General features: G+C 38.6%; 1 protein-coding gene across 3 annotated transcripts in view; it reads left to right on the top strand.

Moving 5' to 3' along the window:
- LOC127418579 (transient receptor potential cation channel subfamily V member 4-like) overlaps positions 1-21642 on the top strand; it is a 46205-nt gene that overhangs the window by 12446 nt on the left and 12117 nt on the right. For all 3 annotated transcript variants that reach the window (XM_051659212.1, XM_051659205.1, XM_051659221.1), the window contains 6 exons: positions 1251-1426; positions 3363-3515; positions 9804-9944; positions 16452-16750; positions 16864-17043; positions 19987-20145. In XM_051659212.1, coding sequence (XP_051515172.1) covers positions 1251-1426; positions 3363-3515; positions 9804-9944; positions 16452-16750; positions 16864-17043; positions 19987-20145 — 1108 coding nt within the window. The remainder of the gene's footprint in view (positions 1-1250; positions 1427-3362; positions 3516-9803; positions 9945-16451; positions 16751-16863; positions 17044-19986; positions 20146-21642) is intronic.

Raw genomic sequence — 21642 nt, 5'->3', positions numbered from 1 at the left:
AGCAATTTTATGTTTATGTTATTTACTATATTAAATTGTGTGATATATCGGCATTGTATCACCCTGCTCTCTGGACATCAGCATTGGCCATTAAAAAACCCATATCGGTCGACCACTAATTCTTTTATTCTATTGACAGCCATTGTTTTAAACAGTAAGAAATAAAATAAAAAAAAACCTGCATAGAATTTCATATATTGTGAAAAAACATTTCTTATTTGTAAGAAATGTACTTCACTATTCTTTTTTTTTGTCGATATTTGTGAATGATTTTGGCACCATTAAAAATTCACTTTTATTAATACAAGAGTAGAGAGTGGACAGGAAATGATGGGCAGAAAAGCAGGAGAATGAGATCATAGAATGTTGCAAGCCAGAATCGAACCTTTGTCACCGGCATCATAGCACATGCACTAACTGTAAGGCATAGCTAAAATGCTGCTTCTTATTAGGTAGACTAACAAACAGTGACATAGTGTCGAACATCCTTCAGGTGTATACATTCACCTTCAGGAATGTTAAAACAGAGAGGGGCACATTGTTTACTGAGTGATAGAGTGCAGAGTGAAGTCTGATTAGTGTTACGATAATACTGCTCTTTTGACGTTGGTGGTAGTCGTGTAATGTTCCACAGTTAAAATGTTTTTTAAGATCGTTGTGGAGTTATGTGTTTGTAAAGAAAAACCAAAAAGGAAAACATTGTCAATGAAGTAACTGCTTGCTTTGTTACTATGGTGAAACTATGGTCAGATCATATCTATATAGTAGTATCAGAGCATAGAGCTGAAGTGTCACTTTTGTATAAATTATGTTCCATGTGGCAGTCCGTGAACAGTGGGGTGACTGAATGTTTGTCGTTGTTTCCATTAAAGCTTTTGGAGTAATGTTTATGTTGACGTCATCAAGGCAGTTCAGTTTTTTCCCAGCACAAAGACTTATGTAAAACTTTTTCCCCTAGTGTACACCAGAACCTGGGTATGGTGAAGTTTAAACTAGTTAGGGGGGCTCCTCAAAACAACTCTTACAATGCTACAGTTGAATTAACCAAGAGGTCACATTTCACTCTGTATTGTGAATGTACAGGTGCACCCATGCAAAAGTAAAATAAATGTAATAATAAAATAAAATAAATATATATATATATATATATATATATATATATATATGTTTGTAATGCAAATTATATGTTGAACTGAACTCATGATGTTTTAACTGAGGTTCATTTAAAAACACTATATCTTCCCCTGAAGGAAAGCAGAGATTGAGATGTCATGTGATGAGGGATCCCCAGACCCCCCTATTCTCAAAGTCTTCAACCGCTCTCTGTTGTTTGAAGCCGTATCTCGAGCAGATCCGAGAGCTCTGGATGGTCTCTTGCAGTATCTACAGTCACATGAAAAGAGGCTAACAGATGAGGAGTTCAAAGGTACATTTTGGGAGTGGTTTAGTCTGTAAAAGCAATGGGTGTACTCATGGTCCGAAATTAGCTTTTTAGCCCACCAGCCAGTTAGTTTTCTTACCGGCCATTTTTATTATAATTTTTATTTTATTTATTTTTAATTGCATTTTACAAGTGGATTTTACAGACATGAGTGACAAATAAACAATACTGTAAGCATGTTTAAAAGTGAACTGCTTTTTTAAAGAATTGCATTGTTTTATTATTTATGAAATATTTAAATGCCAAATAGTCCATTTACAAATATTTTTCAGATTATTCAATACAAAACTAAATTTGTATTTGTATGTTTTGGAACATAAAATTACTTAATGTGAAGGGATTCTCCATATTTTTAATTCAAGAGTAATATAAGATTACATGCTTGTTAATGTCACCAGTTATGTTGTTTTTATCCAGATATTCTAATCAGTTCCTTCTAATAATCACAGATACAGTATATGCTCATGTTTAATATATCATGCATAATTAATCAGCACAGTATACATTTTCTAATAGGTCAGTTACACTTGACAGCAATGTGTAAATGCTGTAGAGTCAGACACCCTACAGAAGAGCAGCCACTTCAAAACAACACCGGCTCCACACATACAAGTGCATGAGCGTGGTATCCCTACTGCTGACTGAGACTTTCGATGAGCAGCAGGACTAGCTAATGAGAGCTGTTCTATGTAAAGACCTGCAACCTTAATGACTGAAGACCTACAGAACCCCCTTGATGACAAAACTGGAACATATTACATTATTTTACAAGCTGACACAAGCTGATAAAAAAGCGCTTGCCAAAGTGGCATATGACACAGCGAAATTCACCAGCCAAATAGAAAATTTACCCACATTTGGGTGTTAATTTCTAACCCTGGGTGTACTGTGCATCTGTGTGGGTTTAAGTGTGTGTATCTTGTGGGTATGGCCACAGGTTTAATTTTGGGCAACTTCCCAGAATACAAACTGAAAAATTATTGAACTGCTACTTCTTAATTGATTTGTGTTTTTCCTATTTAAGTAAGACAATTTAAGATTATTTGGTAATTCTTGTTTCCAAACCTTGTTATAATTTTTTTTATTTTTTATTATTATTTATTTTAATTTTAATTTTTGTAAATAGCCTTAGGTGGTATGCTGGTCAAAGCTGTTTTAAACTGCCTTATTTGGTCTCACTACCTGGACAAATTGGTGTTCAGCTGGTTTATCTGTTGACCTGCTGATCTCCTAGCTAACCACCTTTTACGCTTTGTTTTATTTTCAGTATGGTAATAATGCTTTCCTATTTATATTAAAAAGATAAACCTCTCCTGTATTACTCAAATTAATTTTGTGTAATAAAAAGATCATGTCCCAGAACAGATATCCTGTGTTATTATAACCTCTTCCCTTATGTGGCAGTTATTTTGGCTTTTGTTGTTGTCCCTATTTCACGAAGTAGAGGAAATTGTATTATAGCAGCTACTGTGACCCTGCAATGTGGAGCCAGGCTCTACTTGCTGCCTCAAATGTTTGAGTGAACTTTTAACAGAGAGAAGTAAGAAATCGCAGCAAACTGTCACAAATGGAATAAAGTATTCTGTTTGAGGACATCAGACACACAACTCAAGTATTTCAGGCTAAATGTAAGCATGGAAAACAGTATCACTTGACCCTGGAGTAGAGCAGATGAGATTTAACAGCTAGAAGAGACTTCCAAAAATCCCATAGACTTACTTTCAATGAAGGACCAGTGCCATATTTAGGGACGAGAATATCATAGAGATTTGGGGGTGGGTTCTCTGACGAGTAAGCAACCACCAAGGAAAGCCATGGTAGATAGCCACGGTAAGCTGGCATCATGGCGGCAAGTTTTGCAAAAGCAAGCTCCACTACAAATCTAGTTGGTAACAGATTTTATTTTCTGTATTTCTCCTAGAGCTTTCTACAGGGAAGACGTGCCTGCCAAAAGCACTGCTGAATCTGCACAATGGTCAGAATGAAACCATCCCTATGTTGATGGACATCGCAGAACAGACAGGAAACCTCAGAGAGTTCATCAACACACCCTTCAGAGATGTCTATTACAGGGGTGAGTCTGCCAACCTCAAAAGACTGACCAAATTCAAAACGCATGCAAACAAATTCAGCTAGTAGGGCCAGGTTTTTAAACATAATTTTCTGTGTTCAACAGTAAGGGTGGCCCATGGTCAGTGTAAGAGAGTTTGAGGCCAGTTTACGGTACTTGCCCTATTGGGCAAGTGCTGCGCTGACTCTACATCTTACAGTCATTGATATGGTACATGTGTGTTTAGTATTTGCTACATTTGGTATTCTGTGATGTATTAAACATTTGTCTATATTGACCCAGCATTTATATCTATTACAAATGGATCTACAAAATGCCCACATAGTGTCATATTTTCAAGAAAATAAGAAAATATTTAAAAAATTTATATATGTTTTATTTTTCATATATCATAGAGACAATTAGGACAAATCTAGAACAGGATTCATTATTTTCGCATTGAAATTTTATGAGACGCAATTGCCTGTCAAAAACAGTTTCACATAACACATAAGATACATAAGTTAGACGTAAGTATTTTCTCAGGCACTTATCGTGAAATAATTTCAGTAGTAGACCCAAATGCCAATAGTTATATCATACTGTTCATGTGTTGTACTTGCAATAGTTTACTTCCACATTGTTTCTTCATCAAATAGCAATGACAAATGTAAGTCAAGTCAATCACTGAAACAACAGTGCCACCTTGAGTAAGAAATAACATGTATAATTTTTAGTGTACATGCATATGGAATGCTGATAATTCACAATTGCTGATAATTCACAATTGCTGATAATTCATTGTTGTACAGAAAATCAATGTGATATAGTATTTATTTGTATGAATATAGTTCTAATTTATCTTGTAATAAACAAAGAAATAGATATCCTTTGATATAGATATGAAATAATCACAAAAATATAATTTATGGATGTGCAAAACTATAACAACAACAACACTATTACATTGTGTGACAAGGAGGAGGGCAGGGTCAGGCCATGTAACAGTATAAGGATGGGCAAGAAGGAGGCGGGAACCGGCTGAACAGTCAACATAAAGTTTTAATGCAAAACTCAACATAAAACAATCATAAACCATAAGACAAACAGACTCGCATAACGTGGCCACATGCGTCTCTCTCTCTCTCTCTCTCGAACTGGCGCCTCTGGCTCGTCTTTATCTCCCTCCCAGCTGATTAGCCCTCCACCTCGTCATACATACCTAGGGTCTCTAATGACCATATACACTTTTAGTACTTAAACCATTATAATTAATTAATTTAGTGCAATTTTTTTGAATAGCATTCTGAGATGCTATTCGTCTCACCACAATTGTACAGTGGGGTTATCTCAGTTACTATAGACTTTGTCAGTTTGAACCAGTCTGGCTATTCTCTGTTGACCTCTCTCATCAACAAGGCATTTCCGTCCACAGAACTGCCGCTCACTGGATGTTTTTTGTTTTTGGCACCATTCTGAGTAAATTCTAGAGACTGTTGTACATGAAAATTCCAGATCAGCAGTTACAGAAATACTCAAACCAGCCCATCTGGCACCAACAATTATGCCACAGTCCAAATCATTGTGATCATATTTTTTCCCCATTATGATGGTTGATGTGAACATTAGCTAAAACTCCTGACCCGTATCTGCATGATTTTATGCACTGCACTGCTGCCACACCATTGGCTGTTTAGATAATCGTATGAATGATTGTTGGTGCCAGACGGGCTGGTTTGAGTATTTCTGTAACCACTCTGTACAACTGTGGTGGGAAGAATGGCATCTCGGAATGCTGTTCTGAGATGCGGGTTGGCGCTGTTTTGGCGGCATGAGGGGAGCCTACACAATATTAGGCAGGTGGTTTTAATGTTGTGGCTGCTCAGTGTAGATATGAGGTTTTGTTGAAATTGTTAAAATAACTTTGTATAGTCTTGGATGTATCCCACTTGAATTGATTGAAAATTATAAACGTATCACTAATGCTTTTGCTCCATTTACTATTGTTATCCTTCAATGTGTAATTTGAATTTAGAAATATTTTTGGTTGAATTTTATCATGTTTCAATAAATTAATTTATTTTTTCAAAATAAAAATCGACTGATACAAGTGAAGTGCGTTCTGATACAATCACTGTTAATACTAGCCATGATTTGTGTCAGTAGATGAAAATGATTAATAACACTTACATTCTCTATAATTTAACATAGCGTACATCCAAATTCTGACGAGAATCACATTTTCCTTGCGTTTAAAAGGAGCGTGTCACTGTCATAGAAATATGCCTTGCATTCTTCAAGGATGCAGTTAATGCTCAAAAGAACGTAAGTCCATATTTCTATTCTTTTAATTTATTACATAGTCTATTTACACTACAAACTTCTTATGAATGTGCAGTCTTTGTTTATATCGCTGGTGCTTGAGGGAATGGACTATATAATAGGATGCAGACAGTGGAATAACCGGAGAAGAACCTCGGAATTAAATTGCACTTGACCCAGCCTGTTTGCATGGGCCATTTCACCAAACCCACTTGCACCTAGACTTAGTGCATGCTTGCAAGAAAATACAAAAATTACATGGCCATGCCCACTGACTTTGTGCTTATGACTTAAGGCATTGTGCTGTGCTTAACGCTATCACTCTTCAAATAGGGCCCAAAATCTTTTTTCGTGTAAGCGCCAATGAAAATGTAAGCAGGGAAATAAGCTTGCATTCACTCTAAGCATTTCAGGATGGGTCCTTGGTGGGGTACTGCAATATCAGGTGGAGGTGGAGTTTGTGACTCTTACTGAGCTTAATGTTAATGAAACTACCCAGAGTTGGTGTTGGGATTCCTGTCTCCACCCTAGTCAGTACACAGAGTCCTCACATTAATGCTGTGCCTCTGTGGCCTCTGTGTTTAGGCCTGGACAGTAAGCCATTTTGGTTTGCCAGCACCACACCCAGTGCAATATTACCTAACTTTCCTTTCCCTCAGTTGAAAGAAAAAGTTGTCAGAGTTGTGTCAAAGTGATTACTGCCCATGCTTAGACAAACAGTATTGAGCTATGGTGCTCATGCAGGCATCACAAGTTTGAGTCCTGCTCATTCCAATTTTGATTGTCTGTATCAAATTAAAAAATGACAGAAGGCCACAAACAAAATACAGAACTTAAGTTTTATCAATTCATTTTCATTAATACAGGTGCATCTCAATAAATTAGAATGTCGTGGAAAAGTTCATTTATTTCAGTAATTCAACTCAAATTGTGAAACTCGTGTATTAAATAAATTCAGTGCACACAGACTGAAGTAGTTTAAGTCTTTGGTTCTTTTAATTGTGATGATTTTGGCTCACATTTAACAAAAACCCACCAATTCACTATCTCAAAAAATTAGAATACATCATAAGACCAATAAAAAAAACATTTTTAGTGAATGGTTGGCCTTCTGGAAAGTATGTTCATTTACTGTATATGTACTCAATACTTGGTAGGGGCTCCTTTTGCTTTAATTACTGCCTCAATTCGGCGTGGCATGGAGGTGATCAGTTTGTCGCACTGCTGAGGTGGTATGGAAGCCCAGGTTTCTTTGACTGTGGCCTTCAGCTCATCTGCATTTTTTGGTCTCTTGTTTCTCATTTTCCTCTTGACAATACCCCATAGATTCTCTATGGGGTTCAGGTCTGGTGAGCTTGCTGGCCAGTCAAGCACACCAACACCATGGTCATTTAACCAACTTTTGGTGCTTTTGGCAGTGTGGGCAGGTGCCAAATCCTGCTGGGAAATGAAATCAGCATCTTTAAAAAGCTGGTCAGCAGAAGGAAGCATGAAGTGCTCCAAAATTTCTTGGTAAACGGGTGCAGTGACTTTGCTTTTCAAAAAACACAATGGACCAACACCAGCAGATGACATTGCACCCCAAATCATCACAGACTGTGGAAACTTAACACTGGACTTCAAGCAACTTGGGCTATGAGCTTCTCCACCCTTCCTCCAGACTCTAGGACCTTGGTTTCCAAATGAAATACAAAACTTGCTCTCATCTGAAAAGAGGACTTTGGACCATTGGGCAACAGTCCAGTTCTTCTTCTCCTTAGCCCAGGTAAGACACCTCTGACGTTGTCTGTGGTTCAGGAGTGGCTTAACAAGAGGAATACGACAACTGTAGCCAAATTCCTTGACATGTCTGTGTGTGGTGGCTCTTGATGCCTTGACCCCAGCCTCAGTCCATTCCTTGTGAAGTTCACCCAAATTCTTGAATCGATTTTGCTTGACAATCCTCATAAGGCTGCGGTTCTCTCGGTTGGTTGTGCATCTTTTTCTTCCACACTTTTTCCTTCCAATCAACTTTCTGTTAACATGCTTGGATACAGCACTCTGTGAACAGCCAGCTTCTTTGGCAATGAATGTTTGTGGCTTACCCTCCTTGTGAAGGGTGTCAATGATTGTCTTCTGGACAACTGTCAGATCAGCAGTCTTCCCCATGATTGTGTAGCCTAGTGAACCAAACTGAGAGACAATTTTGAAGGCTCAGGAAACCTTTGCAGGTGTTTTGAGTTGATTAGCTGATTGGCATGTCACCATATTCTAATTTTTTGAGATAGTGAATTGGTGGGTTTTTGTTAAATATGAGCCAAAATCATCACAATTAAAAGAACCAAAGACTTAAACTACTTCAGTCTGTGTGCATTGAATTTATTTAATACACGAGTTTCACAATTTGAGTTGAATTACTGAAATAAATGAACTTTTCCACGACATTCTAATTTATTGAGATGCACCTGTATGTTCTGGCCATAGACCTCATTTTAATACATTTGAATCCTTCACAGACATGTCTGCATTGCGATGCAATGGCATTATAAAGACATTTCATACTGGGAAGTTAAAGTATAGTACTTAAATTACACCATATATGATCTAACATCAGACTTATGTAGTCTGCCTCTCTAGTGAATTTCCTCAGGATATAATAATTTGCACATTGGCCATATTTGTTGAGTAGTGTTTGTATCAGGCCTCCAGACAGGAAAGTGTATATAGTATATCAGATAGTCTAATTCTGTCTGTTAACAGATTTCCAGATGCAGATGCACTGCCAAAACACACAGAAATGCACTGAATCACTAAAATCAAATCTAAAACCATACTGTCAAGTAGAGGAAATACTACCACCCCTGGAGTTGCAAGTTCGAATCCTGGGCGTGCTGAGTGACTCCAGCCAAGTCCTAAGTAACCAAATTGGCCGGGTTGCTGGGGAGGGTAGAGTCACATGGGGTAACCTCCTCGTGGTCGCTATAATGTGGTTCTCGGTGGGGCACGTGGTGAGTTGTGTGTGGATGCCGCAGAGAGTAGCGTGAAGCCTGTGTCTCCGCGGTAACGTGCTCAACAAGCCAAGTGATAAGATGTGCGGATTGATGGTCTCAGATGTGGAGGCAACTGAGATTCGTCCTCCGCCACCCGGATTGAGGCGAGTAACTACGCCACCATGAGGACTTAGAGCACATTGGGAATTGGGCATTCCAAATTGGGGAGAAAATCAAAAGAAAAAAGAAAAAAGTATAGGAAATAAACACGTTCATGAACTTGTAGTCTATTCATTTTCAGGACAATACAAAGACATGTCGTTAGTTAAACATATTAGTTAAACATTAATTTTCTAACATTTATACTACAATCAGACTAGAGAAAAATTTGTTAAAGGTACCTTATTTTTTAAAGGTGACTTATTAGCATTTTGTGTATTATGTACATTATTGTTTTGTAAAAGTGCATTAGTGGACAAAGGGCAGTGGTCATTTCAAACAGATGACCGATGTGGGTCGCTTCATTCTTACAAAACTAAAAGGCTACAAGATCTGATCTATGCAAAATATTGGAACTGAATCAAGGGCTGTAACATGAATGCAGCCCAAATCTACTAGTATGCTTCTACCCGTAAAATTTCTGTAATAGCATTTCCTTTAAGCTTAAATAAAAATTGAACTCAATTTTCTAGAGTGAAAATGTATTAGATGTCCATTACAACTCCGCACACACACTCAGTACAAATATACTAGCTCTGAACACAGCATGGACCATATCTCCTTATTTTTGTTTTGCTATACATCCTCTTGTGTAAGATAAGTCCACAGTATCTAATAATATTCTGCTGCTTCCTGCTGCTCTTTGTGATAAGATAATAATAGATATTATTTTCCTGTACCATTAAAGAACGGTTTGTTTTGATTGTTGAGGTCAATTCATTATTATATGTCATTGGTTTTACGGCTTGTCTGATACATCACTGGCATCTTTATTTATGCAGAAAATATGGCTTGTCTGTAGGTCAGACGGCACTACATATTGCCATAGAGCGCCGTTGCAAACCGTATGTGGAGCTGCTGGTGGAGAAAGGGTCAGATGTCCATGCACAGGCCAGGGGCAGATTCTTCCAACCCAGAGAGGAGGGTGGATACTTCTACTTTGGTGAGTTTGTTTATAAGGTCAGTATGAGTGATAATGAATCTTCATAATGTAAATCCTTAAAACCAAACTGTGGCTGTACAGTGATAGTATCTGATGGCAATACTATGGTACTTTTTACCATGTTATTTATTTACATGGTACTCCAAGGTATGTCAAAGAATATGGAGCCTTTCATCCCAAAATGGTTTGGTTACCATTGTGTGGAAAACCCCCTTTCCTGTTTTATCAGTTACTTTCTCCATTGCTATGTCCATTTTTTGTTGTTGTTGAATTATAGAGCACTAAGCGATTTCCTGAAGATCTTGAGCTCCAGTGCTTTTATATTAGGCAGACATACATAGCTTTGCCAATGAATAACCAATATGAGGGTACAAGGCATTTGGAAATCCAACAGTATCCATGGTAACATCAGGTGATGTTCTTTTCTTTTCCTAAACTCACTCCCTTGTACTTTGGTTGGCAAAAGTGAGGTGCATTAGACAGTTTATGCATTCATGAAATGTTTAGCTGTGAGCAAAATGGTTTATTGCGCTTTGAAGAAAGCCAACAAGACGTTATGTCACAAATAAAACAGGTGTGGCTGTACTAAGGATGTAAGAGAGAAAAAGGACCCTTTGTGTTTGCAATGGAAAATACAGTTAAAAAGGTCTTCTATTTGGGAGGCCCCGTGAAGACCTTATGTTTCCTTTTCGTCTGCCTGACACCATTCTGCCTCCTGTTGAGGAGATTGTGCTACTACAGCTCTGTCAGCCTATAGCACTGGTATTTTAATGGTATCTCACCATTTGTCTTATCATCATCTTTCATCAAAATACAATGTCTTGCTTTGTCTTTGAAATTACTTTGCTTTTCGGCCAAATGGGCGATGAAAATAATGTTAACAAATTGACAAATAGCTATGTAGGCATTGTTTTAAGCTACTGTTGTAGGCAATATTTTTTAATTTTATTTTTTGTCAATAATGAACACAGTAATTTAATACCGTTAATATAATAAAGGTTACAGCAATAATACAAAATAACAATAGATTTGAAAAAGAAGCGTTGTCATTGCAATGCATCGAGATGCTCTCAAGGGTGAACTGGGCCGTAAGGGCAGTTGGGTTGGAGATGAGATGGATGGTGGATTTCAGGGCGCCCACTTGTTTGTGTGGGTGCCCTGAAGATAATAATAATAATCTTATATTATTGAAGTTCTAATGCTTTCCATCATTAATACGCTGAGATGCGAGCAAAAAAGCACAGGCTAAAGCATCTTAACAGAATGTGCATGCACGAGAAGTTGAGGAGAGAGGGATCCCTTCTAGACACGACAGATGTGTTCGACTTCATGCAGCGCTGCGCAGACATCCTCTGGTAGGGAGGGTGCCGTCCCCGGCAAGATGCCGCCCCGGGCAGCTGGCCATGTCGGCCATGCCTAAATCCACCCCTGCCAATCGTGAATAAGCAATCAGAGCAACTGCTGTGGCTGCACTAGCCGGCTGCTCTCGAATCGATCTCGTGGTACTTTGATGGCATACGTAACGGTGACGCGGCGGTGGACTGAAATAGTCTGGAAACAGGAAACAAAGAAATTCTCTCTACAATGGCTTAGTATGATAAAATGGTGTGAATGAGATTTTTCCATGTGGATGACCTGGGTTCTAATCCTCCTTTTGACCCAGTTTTCCCCATCCTGTTTCCTGTCTCCACTCTTAATAATTTTCTTTAATACTACCTATCATAATACATAAAATGAATATAAAGGGTGCAATTCCTTGCAGTGATAGTTTGGTGTAGGGTGTCTGTGGGACTCTAAATAAACACTGCAGTGATGCCCTGTTTATATTTAATTAGAGGTGCAAATACAGGTGCATCTCAATAAATTAGAATGTCGTGGAAAAGTTCATTTATTTCAGTAATTCAACTCAAATTGTGAAACTCGTGTATTAAATAAATTCAATGCACACAGACTGAAGCAGTTTAAGTCTTTGGTTCTTTTAATTGTGAGATTTTGGCTCACATTTAACAAAAACCCACCAATTCACTATCTCGAAAAATTAGAATATGGTGACATGCCAATCAGCTAATCAACTCAAAACACCTGCAAAGGTTTCCTGAGCCTTCAAAATGGTCTCTCAGTTTGGTTCACTAGGCTACACAATCATGGGGAAGACTGCTGATCTGACAGTTGTCCAGAAGACAATCATTGACACCCTTCACAAGGAGGGTAAGCCACAAACATTCATTGCCAAAGAAGCTGGCTGTTCACAGAGTGCTGTATCCAAGAATGTTAACAGAAAGTTGAGTGGAAGGAAAAAGTGTGGAAGAAAAAGATGCACAACCAACCAAGAGAACCGCAGCCTTATGATTGTCAAGCAAAATCGATTCAAGAATTTGGGTGAACTTCACAAGGAATGGACTGAGGCTGGGGTCAAGGTATCAAGAGCCACCACACACAGACATGTCAAGGAATTTGGCTACAGTTGTCGTATTCCTCTTGTTAAGCCACTCCTGAACCACAGACAATGTCAGAGGCGTCTTACCTGGTCTAAGGAGAAGAAGAACTGGACTGTTGCCCAGTGTTCCAAAATCCTCTTTTCAGATGAGAGCAAGTTTTGTATTTTATTTGGAAACCAAGGTCCTAGAGTCTGGAGGAAGGGTGGAGAAGCTCATAGCCCAAGTTGCTTGACACAGTGTTAAATTTCCACAGTCTGTGATGATTTGGGGTGCAGTGTCATCTGCTGGTGTTGGTCCATTGTGTTTTTTGAAAACCAAAGTCACTGCACCCGTTTACCAAGACATTTTGGAGCTGATTTCATTTTCCAGCAGGATTTGGCACCTGCCCACACTGCCAAACGCACCAAAAGTTGGTTAAATGACCATGGTGTTGGTGTGCTTGACTGGCCAGCAAACTCACCAGACCTGAACCCCATAGAGAATCTATGGGGTATTGTCAAGAGGAAAATGAGAAACAAGAGACCAAAAAATGCAGATGAGCTGAAGGCCACTGTCAAAGAAACCTGGGCTTCCATACCACCTCGGCAGTGCCACAAACTGATCACCTCCATCCCACGCCGAATTGAGGCAGTAATTAAAGCAAAAGGAGCCCCTACCAAGTATTGAGTACATATACAGTAAATGAACATACTTTCCAGAAGGCCAACAATTCACTAAAAATGTTTTTTTATTGGTCTTATGATGTATTCTAATTTTTTGAGATAGTGAATTGGTGGGTTTTTGTTAAATGTGAGCCAAAATCATCACAATTAAAAGAACCAAAGACTTAAACTACTTCAGTCTGTGTGCATTGAATTTATTTAATACACGAGTTTCACAATTTGAGTTGAATTACTGAAATAAATGAACTTTTCCACGACATTCTAATTTATTGAGATGCACCTGTAGTATCTGTCTAACACTATCTGCACTTAGTGCAAATAGCATTTGCCTTATTATTATTATTATTATTATTAAGAAATCCTGTTGTCTTCTTGAAATCTCATATTGCATCCCATGTTTCTAGGATATAGTAAGATTTTGACATAAGTATGTTAAGGCACATATTACTTTAAATCTTAGATTCTTTTATTGTGACTTAATTGACATTAATAGTGATTCAGGAATTAAAAAGTGTTTGTGTTGAAAAAACTAGCTGCTGTTTAAAGACGTTTATCTCTTTCAGAAATGGAAAATTTAAAACAAATCATGTGGAGATTTTGTTTGTGTTCTGCAGCTCGCGCTCTTTTCCAGTTGAATCGCAAAGAAAAATGCAAACAGATGTGTCCCCACTCAAGATATACATCCACTGAAGTGTGGATGCAATCTTTGTTTATTAAAATTTAAAGTTACATCTGAGTGGATCAGAACCCGGGGCTTCTTATTCATGGGACGAATATGTTACCACTTGACCACCCAGTCAAGCTTCTCATCAGTTGAGCTGATTGATGTACTTCTCCAGTGACCGACAATATCTAATGATCTAAAGTAATAGATGTAGAGCTAAAGTTATCAAATATATTATGTGAAATATTTATTTTAGAGCTTGAATTGATCATCAAAACTGACTGTTCATCAAAACGGACAATTTAAAATAATCTTTTACAAGCTGCCTTGTTGCTGTGTGACTTCAAATTAACGGTGTGTAAGAATCTCGTGAGATTGACGAGAGAGGGATCCCTTCTAGACACGACCGTTAAAAAGCCTCCTCAAAGTGGGTGGCCCCTCCACATTTGGCTGCAAACTTGCATTCAGGTCTGGATCCATTCTGGTATGGAATGCTCACTTTTCATGATCCAGTCAATTCCTGATGGATAAAATCAAGTCCTACCCTACTTTTTTTTTTTTTCTTGTTCAGTGTTCTCTTTTACTCAAAAACATGTCACATGGCAAAGTTTAAAATTGGTTGCGAATGCTGTTTCATGTTGACTTTAAAGTCCTTGTATGATTGTTTTGAATTAGTTTATCCTTCCACGACTGGAATCATAAATGTAATGGTTCACAAACAATTATGATTTAAAAATCAAACCAAGAATTTAAATTCTCTTAACTTTTTATGAACCCTCACAAAAACAAAACAAAAAACAAAACAAACAAGATGTCTGCTTTGGAGCTGATTGAAAGGTGCAAAACTATTATAATATAATCCTAGGATGACAAAATAGGATTATCTTTTCTGGTGCCTGCCAGAGGTTCCTATCTCTCTTTTATTCACCTGCAAATTATTTTAATTTGTATTCGACACGGCTGTCAGTGTTTAATCCCCCCTGATCTGAGCATGAAGGGAGTCATTCGCTGCAGAGCTTCCCGGAGACGTTAGTGCAAACCTGAAAGCACTGACAGCTAATGTGATTTAGCAGTACCGCTCTCTGAGCACGTGCAAATCAATGAGAGGGAAGCGTTCCCATAAGAAGTGACATGAAAATAATCTGTCACCCCTGTAAAATAAATAAATAAATAAATAAATAAAAAAATAAATATTTTGTTTTTTATTTAGTACTGCCCTGAAGAATTTGACAACAGATAAACAAAACAGTGAGCCTACTATGGAGATATATATGTGCCAAAATTCTGCGGGTGCAAAATTTTATTTGGAGCGTGCAAAATGATATTTTGAGTGCACAAAAATGTTCTGTGCGCGCAAGATGATATTTTGAGCATGCAAGTTGATATTCTGAGCGCAAAAGTAATTTTGCATGTGCAAAATGATATTTTGAGCGCACAAAAAGTCATTTTGTATGCGCTTGAACTCAGTTTTGTTAAGCAATGTATCTTCTTGCAAAGATTCATATAAATGTTTGCATGTGCAAGATCTCACTTGTTCTCTTTTCTCGTATGTCCTCTGCATGCGCTCGGAACTTTAAGGACCAAACATACTCTATGCAAGTACGTGAACGCAGATGGACCTTGCTACGCAAGCTCGATTTCACGTGTTGTTGCGTTGCGAAATGTGTCAGTGCTCAATTCATACGCAAGTACGTGCTGCATTCTCAGCGTTGCTGCAAGGGGCGCTACAGGACCATGTGTTGGCAAAGCACTCGCGTCTGCGTTTGCGTACTTTCGTAAAGTATATTTCGGCCTTTAGACTGCTTGTTTGCAGTGACTAAGTCCCACCACTAATTCCGACAAGTCCCACCTCCTACATCAGGATTGGCTATTAGAAGCTGCTTACAAGCATTCTGTGATTTGGACAATTGAGGCAGCTACAGCAAGCATGAACATCTCCGTGTAAATGCAGCAGAAGAGCCAACAGGCACAATGTTCCAAGTTCAGTACACACTTTATATACTGTATGCAGTTATCATTACAAAATATATTTAACCCATGGATTAAAGACATACCAGGAATACTCTAAGGCTTAACTTACTAACCGGGACGTCTGGTCACCATAGTTAGATAGACCTTATTCACAGTAGTGCCATCTATGATTTTTGACGGGAATGAAAACAAGGCTGTAAGGGATAGAATTACAGTCTTTTCGATGACATTTACTGCATAAAGCTATCAAAAAGCTTCTAGATCACATCTAATTTCCCACAAATCATGTTGTCTGGAGTTTTTTGTCCACTAAAATGTCTTATTTTTTCAATGTTTCTTAAACTAGGCCTGCTTAAAATGCCAGCATAGCTAGTCACCAGCATTTGTTGTTTTGGATGCTGGTGTTCTCGCCAGGCTTCTTAATCAGCTAAAAGAACAAAGATGGTCTGCACTCTGAAAGTGTCTTATTTTATTAAATGCACTGAAGAAGGCTAAAACAACATTTGTATTACTCCTATGTTACTAAAAAAATAAAAAATAAAAATAAAAAAAAATTCAGAGTGCAGAGCATCTATTTTTCCTTATTTCTTTTTTGTTTGGTCTATGTAAGAAGGCTTACTGGACTTAGCCTAGACTTGCTAGATATGCTGATTCACTAGCTAGACCAGCACCAAACTAGCACTAACCAGCATTAACATCAATTGAAAGTGTTGTTTCTCAGAATTTACCAGCACTGACTGTCTTATGCTGGTGTTGTTTTTTCACTGGTCAGGTGAGCTGCCCCTCTCACTCGCAGCTTGTACCAACCAACCAGACATGGTGCACTATCTGACTGAGAATAGCCACAAGAAGGCAGATCTGCGAAGGCAGGACTCCCGGGGAAACACAGTACTGCATGCCCTGGTTCATATTGCAGACAACACTCGGGACAACACACGTTTTGTCACTAAAATGTATGACTTGCTGCTCACTAAATGTGCCAAACTCTATCCAGACTGCAACCTGGAGAATGTCCTCAACAATGATGGTATGTCTCCTCTCATGATGGCTGCCAAGCTGGGAAAAATTGGGGTAGGAGCCTGCCTTTTGCAAATCTTGCATTGCTAGAGTGTTACAGTGAAATGGAAATACATTCATGGCAGGTAAGTCAAAGTAAACTAAAGTCTACAGTTTTTCCTCCTCAGGTGTTCCAGTATATCATCAGGAGAGAGATCAAAGATGAGGAAGCTCGTCATCTCTCCAGGAAGTTTAAGGACTGGGCCTATGGACCTGTGTACTCCAACCTCTATGATCTGTCCTCCCTGGATACCTGCGGAGAAGAAGTCTCTGTTCTGGAGATACTTGTCTACAACAGCAGGATTGAGGTGAAAAGATAAGAAAAGAGTTAAATATAGAAGGTTTGCTGTATGTAGGTTTGCTTCATATTTTGTGATGTTATCACACATGAGATTAAAAGGCTTGGAAATGCATTGACTACATAAAAAGTGGAGGGTGCTATGGCCCCATATGCTTTTTTTTCTCCATTGGTAGAGATTAAAGCTCAGAGCTAGTTACAAGCCCCAAAAGGAGCGAGCCAATGAGCAATCCATTGTGCCCTTGAATAAGGCAAGGGGGATTGTTCCTGTAAGAAGTATGCTGGAAGTTGCGTTAGATCTCCTAAATGACTAACTTAAAAGTATGTTCTGATTGTTAAAAGTATGTATGTGGTTGTGAATGTGTAGGAGGGCATTTATGGAAATCATATTTACTGTGTGTGTATATATATATATATATATTAGTTGAAGTCAGAAGTTTACATACACCTTAGCCAAATATATTTAAACTCAGTTTTTCACAATTCCTGACATTTAATTGTAGAAAACATTCCCTGTCTTAGGTCAGTTAGGATCACTACTTTTATTTTAAGAATGTGAAATGTCAGAATAATAGTAGAGAGAATTATTTATTTCAACTTTTATTTCTTTCATCACATTCCCAGTGGGTCAGAAGTTTACATACACTTTGTTAATATTTGGTAGCATTGGCTTTAAATTGTTTAACTTGGGTCAAACATTTTGGGTAGCCTTCCACAAGCTTCTCACAATAAGTTGCTGGAATTTTGGCCCACTCCTCCAGACAGAACTGGTGTAACTGAGTCATGTTTGTAGGCCTCCTTGCACGCACACACTTTTTCAGGTCTGCCCACAAATTTTCTATCGGATTGAGGTCAGGGCTTTGTGATGGCCACTCCAGTACCTTGACTTTGTTGTTTAAGCCATTTTGCCTCAACCTGGGGTATACTTGAGGTCATTGTCCATTTGGAAGACCCATTTGCGACGAGCATTAACTTCCTGACTCTGTCTTGATGTTGCTTCAATATATCCACATAATTTTCCTTTCTCATGATGCCATCTATTTTGTGAAGTGCACCAGTCCCTCCTGCAGTAAAGCACCCCCACAACATGATGCTGTCACCCCCATGCTTCATGGTTGGGATGGTGTTCTTCGGCTTGCAAGCCTCACCCTTTTTCCTCCAAACATAACAATGGTCATTATGGCCAAAGAGTTCAATTTTTGTTTCATTAGACCAGAGGACATTTGTCCAAAAAGTAAAATCTTTGTTCCCATGTGCACTTGCAAACTGTAGTCTGACTTTTTTATGGTGGTTTTGGAGCAGTGGCTTCTTCCTTGCTGATCTGCCTTTCAGGTTATTTTGATATAGGAAATGTTTTACAGTGGATATAGATACTTGTTTACCTGTTTCCTCCAACATCTTCACAAGGTACGTTGCTGTTGTTCTGGGATTGATTTGCACTTTTCGCACCAAACTACGTTCATCTTAAGGAGACAGAATGCGTCTCCTTCCTGAGCGGTATGATGGCTGCGTGGTCCCATGGTGTTTATACTTGTGTACTATTGTTTGTACAGATTAATGTGGTACCTTCAGGAGTTTGGAAATTGCTCCCAAGGATGAACCAGACTTGTGGAGTTCCACAATTGTTTTTCTGAGGTCTTGGCCGATTTCTTTTGATTTTCCCATGATGTCAAGCAAAGAGGCACTGAGTTTGAAGATAGGCCTTAAAATACATCCACAGGTACACCTCCAATTCAGTACACCTTCTATCAGAAGCTAATTGTCTAAAGGCTTGACATCATTTTCTGGAATTTTCCAAGCTGCTTAAAGGCACAGTTAACTTAGTGTATGTAAACTTCTGGCCCACTGGAATTGTGATTATAGTCAATTAAAAGTGAAACAGTTTGTAACAATTGCTGGAAAATTACTTGTGTCATGCACAAATTAGATGTCCTAAACAACTTGAATATCAACAGCAATATGAAATCTGTGGAGTGGTTAAAAAATAGTTTTAATGACTTCGACCTAATTTTGACTCCAACTGTATATACTGTATATAGTATACACCGATCAGCCACAACATTAAAACCACCTGCCTAATATTGTGTAGGTTTCCCTCGTGCAGCCAAAACAAAACCAACCCGCATCTCAGAATAGCATCATATCCAGTGAGGGACAGTTCTGCAGATAGAAATGCCTTGTTGATGAGAGAGGTCAACAGAGAATGGCCAGACTGGTTAGACCCGACAAAGTCGGGGCCTGGGTAGTTCAGTGGTAAAAGACGCTGGCTACCACCCCTGGAGTTCGCTAGTTTGAATCCCAGGACATGCTGAGGGACTCCTGCCAGGTCTCCTAAGCAACCAAATTGGCCCGGTTACTAGGGAGTGTAGAGTCACATGGGGTAACCTCCTCGTGGTCGCTATAACGTGGTTCGTTCTCGGTGGGGCGCATGGTGAGTTGAGCGTGGATGCTGCGATGAATGGCATGAAGCCTCCACACGCGCTCAACAAGCCACGTGATAAGATGCGCGGGTTGGCGGTCTCAGACGCAGAGGCAGCTGGGATTCATCCTCCGCCACCCGGATTGAGGAGAATCACTACGCGACCACGAGGGCTTAAAAGCGCATTGGGAATTGGGCATTCCAAATTGGGTGAAAAAAAAAAAAAAAGAACCGACAAAGTCTACGGTAACTCAGATAACTGCTCTGTACAATTGTGGTGAGAAGAATAACATCTCAGAATGCTATTCTGAGATGCAGGTTGGCGCTGTTTTGGCTGCACGAGGGGGACCAACACGATATTAGGCAGGTGGTTTTAATGTTGTGGCTGATCAGTGTATATACACTAGTCACATATACATAAACAAAAAACTGTGCTCAAGTTATACACTGTTTGAATGAACAATGAATTAAAGGAAAGCATGGGTGCCTCAGTGTTGTAAACTCTCTCAAGTGTTCCATCTGTTCTAACCTCAGAATCGGCATGAGATGCTGGCAGTGGAACCCATTAATGAGCTGCTGAGGGCCAAGTGGCAGAAGTTTGCTGCTGTGACCTTCTACATCAGTGTGTTTTCCTATCTTTTTACCATGGTTGTCTTCACCCTCGTGGCCTACTATCGCCCATCGGTGGGAAAAGTGAGTACAGTGCATATGGGTGTGCATGTTTGTCATATGAATACAGTGGCTTCTCTGTGCAGTGATTGAAATTAATGTTAGTGTAAGCTGTTCTTTTCAGAAATTCTGGGAATAAACTGCAGCCTCATTAATAAAGTTAATCTTTAAATTATCTTAAATGTGAACATATAACAATTGTCATAAGGTATTAAAACATTTTTCCTAAATGCGTCCCACTTTATAAATAGCAATTCATCTTAAAATCATGCGTACATGAACAAGTGCATGGAATCTGCCTACAGAATGCCCACAAATATCCTAATATGGTGAGACAGAATACAATAAAAGCACATGCATAAGTTATCAATTCGTTCATTCATTCATTCATTCATATGGAAAATTCTTGTGCAGTTGGCAATGTTTTCTAAAAAAGTGAGTGCAGCTACCGGTTTCTGCCCATATAATGTAGCCTATTCAACAACTCATCATCAGTTATTAATTTCATTAATAATAAATCCATTGACCATTTACTGTAAATCCACACCATTCTTCAATCAATGTCCATATTCTTACTAAATGTTAATTCCAAAAAGAGGTTTATGCTCTTTTACATATAATGAAATATTCATAGTCTACAAGGCAGTTGTCTTCTGTTCGCTCTTCCCATTGACTTTGCTGCATTTTAGTATTTTAGTCAAATCATTAGTTTTTATTTATGTCCTCAATAGGGCTGGCTGTTAGGACGATGTAATCGGATGTTGACGATATCTTACAAATATCCCGATGCCGATTGCGAAACTCATTGACAGACGATGATCTACAATATCGGGAGATTACAAAACCAAGGAGCTGGAAAGTCGCCAAATACTGTATTTTGAAGAACAGATCAAAGAAAAGCTGTCGATGCGCATCTCTGACGGCTATTTATATATTTATATATTCCGAGGCGTGCTGCGGGAGCATGTCTTGTGGAACACACGCATGTAAAGTGTTCACACTCTTTCTTTTCTGTAATCTGAAAACTGTTTGCAAGAATAGTGTCGTCTATGAGAATGATGCAAATGACCTCAGACGATCTCAGGATGTGCTCGAAGTTTAGTTCACTTTATTTTCACGGAGCAGTTCACGCTTTACATGCATTGTGAAAACAACTCTGCAGGTTCACTTTATAGCCTATACATGTGTATACAACCTAAACAAGTTCACCTTGAACCTAAAATGTATTTATATCTCAATTATTATTATTATTTATAAATATCTTTGGTTTATGTTTTTCATGTTTCAATAAATGAATTGAATTCTTAAAGCAAAATTAATAAAGCAAGAATGTTCACCGATCCCTCGGCCGGGGGGTTGATGATGTAAATGGATATCATGATATTTTAAAAAAATAAAAATATCGTTAACATATTTCTTGCATATCGCCCAGCCTTAGTCCTCAACAGCAGACAAGAGGCTGAAGGATGATTTGATGAAAAAAATATTAGTGAGTTTTATATATGATACTGTTGCGGTGCT

This window comes from Myxocyprinus asiaticus, chromosome 3 (genome assembly GCF_019703515.2).
Source record: "Myxocyprinus asiaticus isolate MX2 ecotype Aquarium Trade chromosome 3, UBuf_Myxa_2, whole genome shotgun sequence".
Classification (NCBI taxonomy): Eukaryota; Metazoa; Chordata; class Actinopteri; order Cypriniformes; family Catostomidae; genus Myxocyprinus; species Myxocyprinus asiaticus.
The sequence above is the reverse complement of the archived record's forward strand: the minus strand, read 5'-3'. Positions and strand labels throughout refer to the sequence as shown.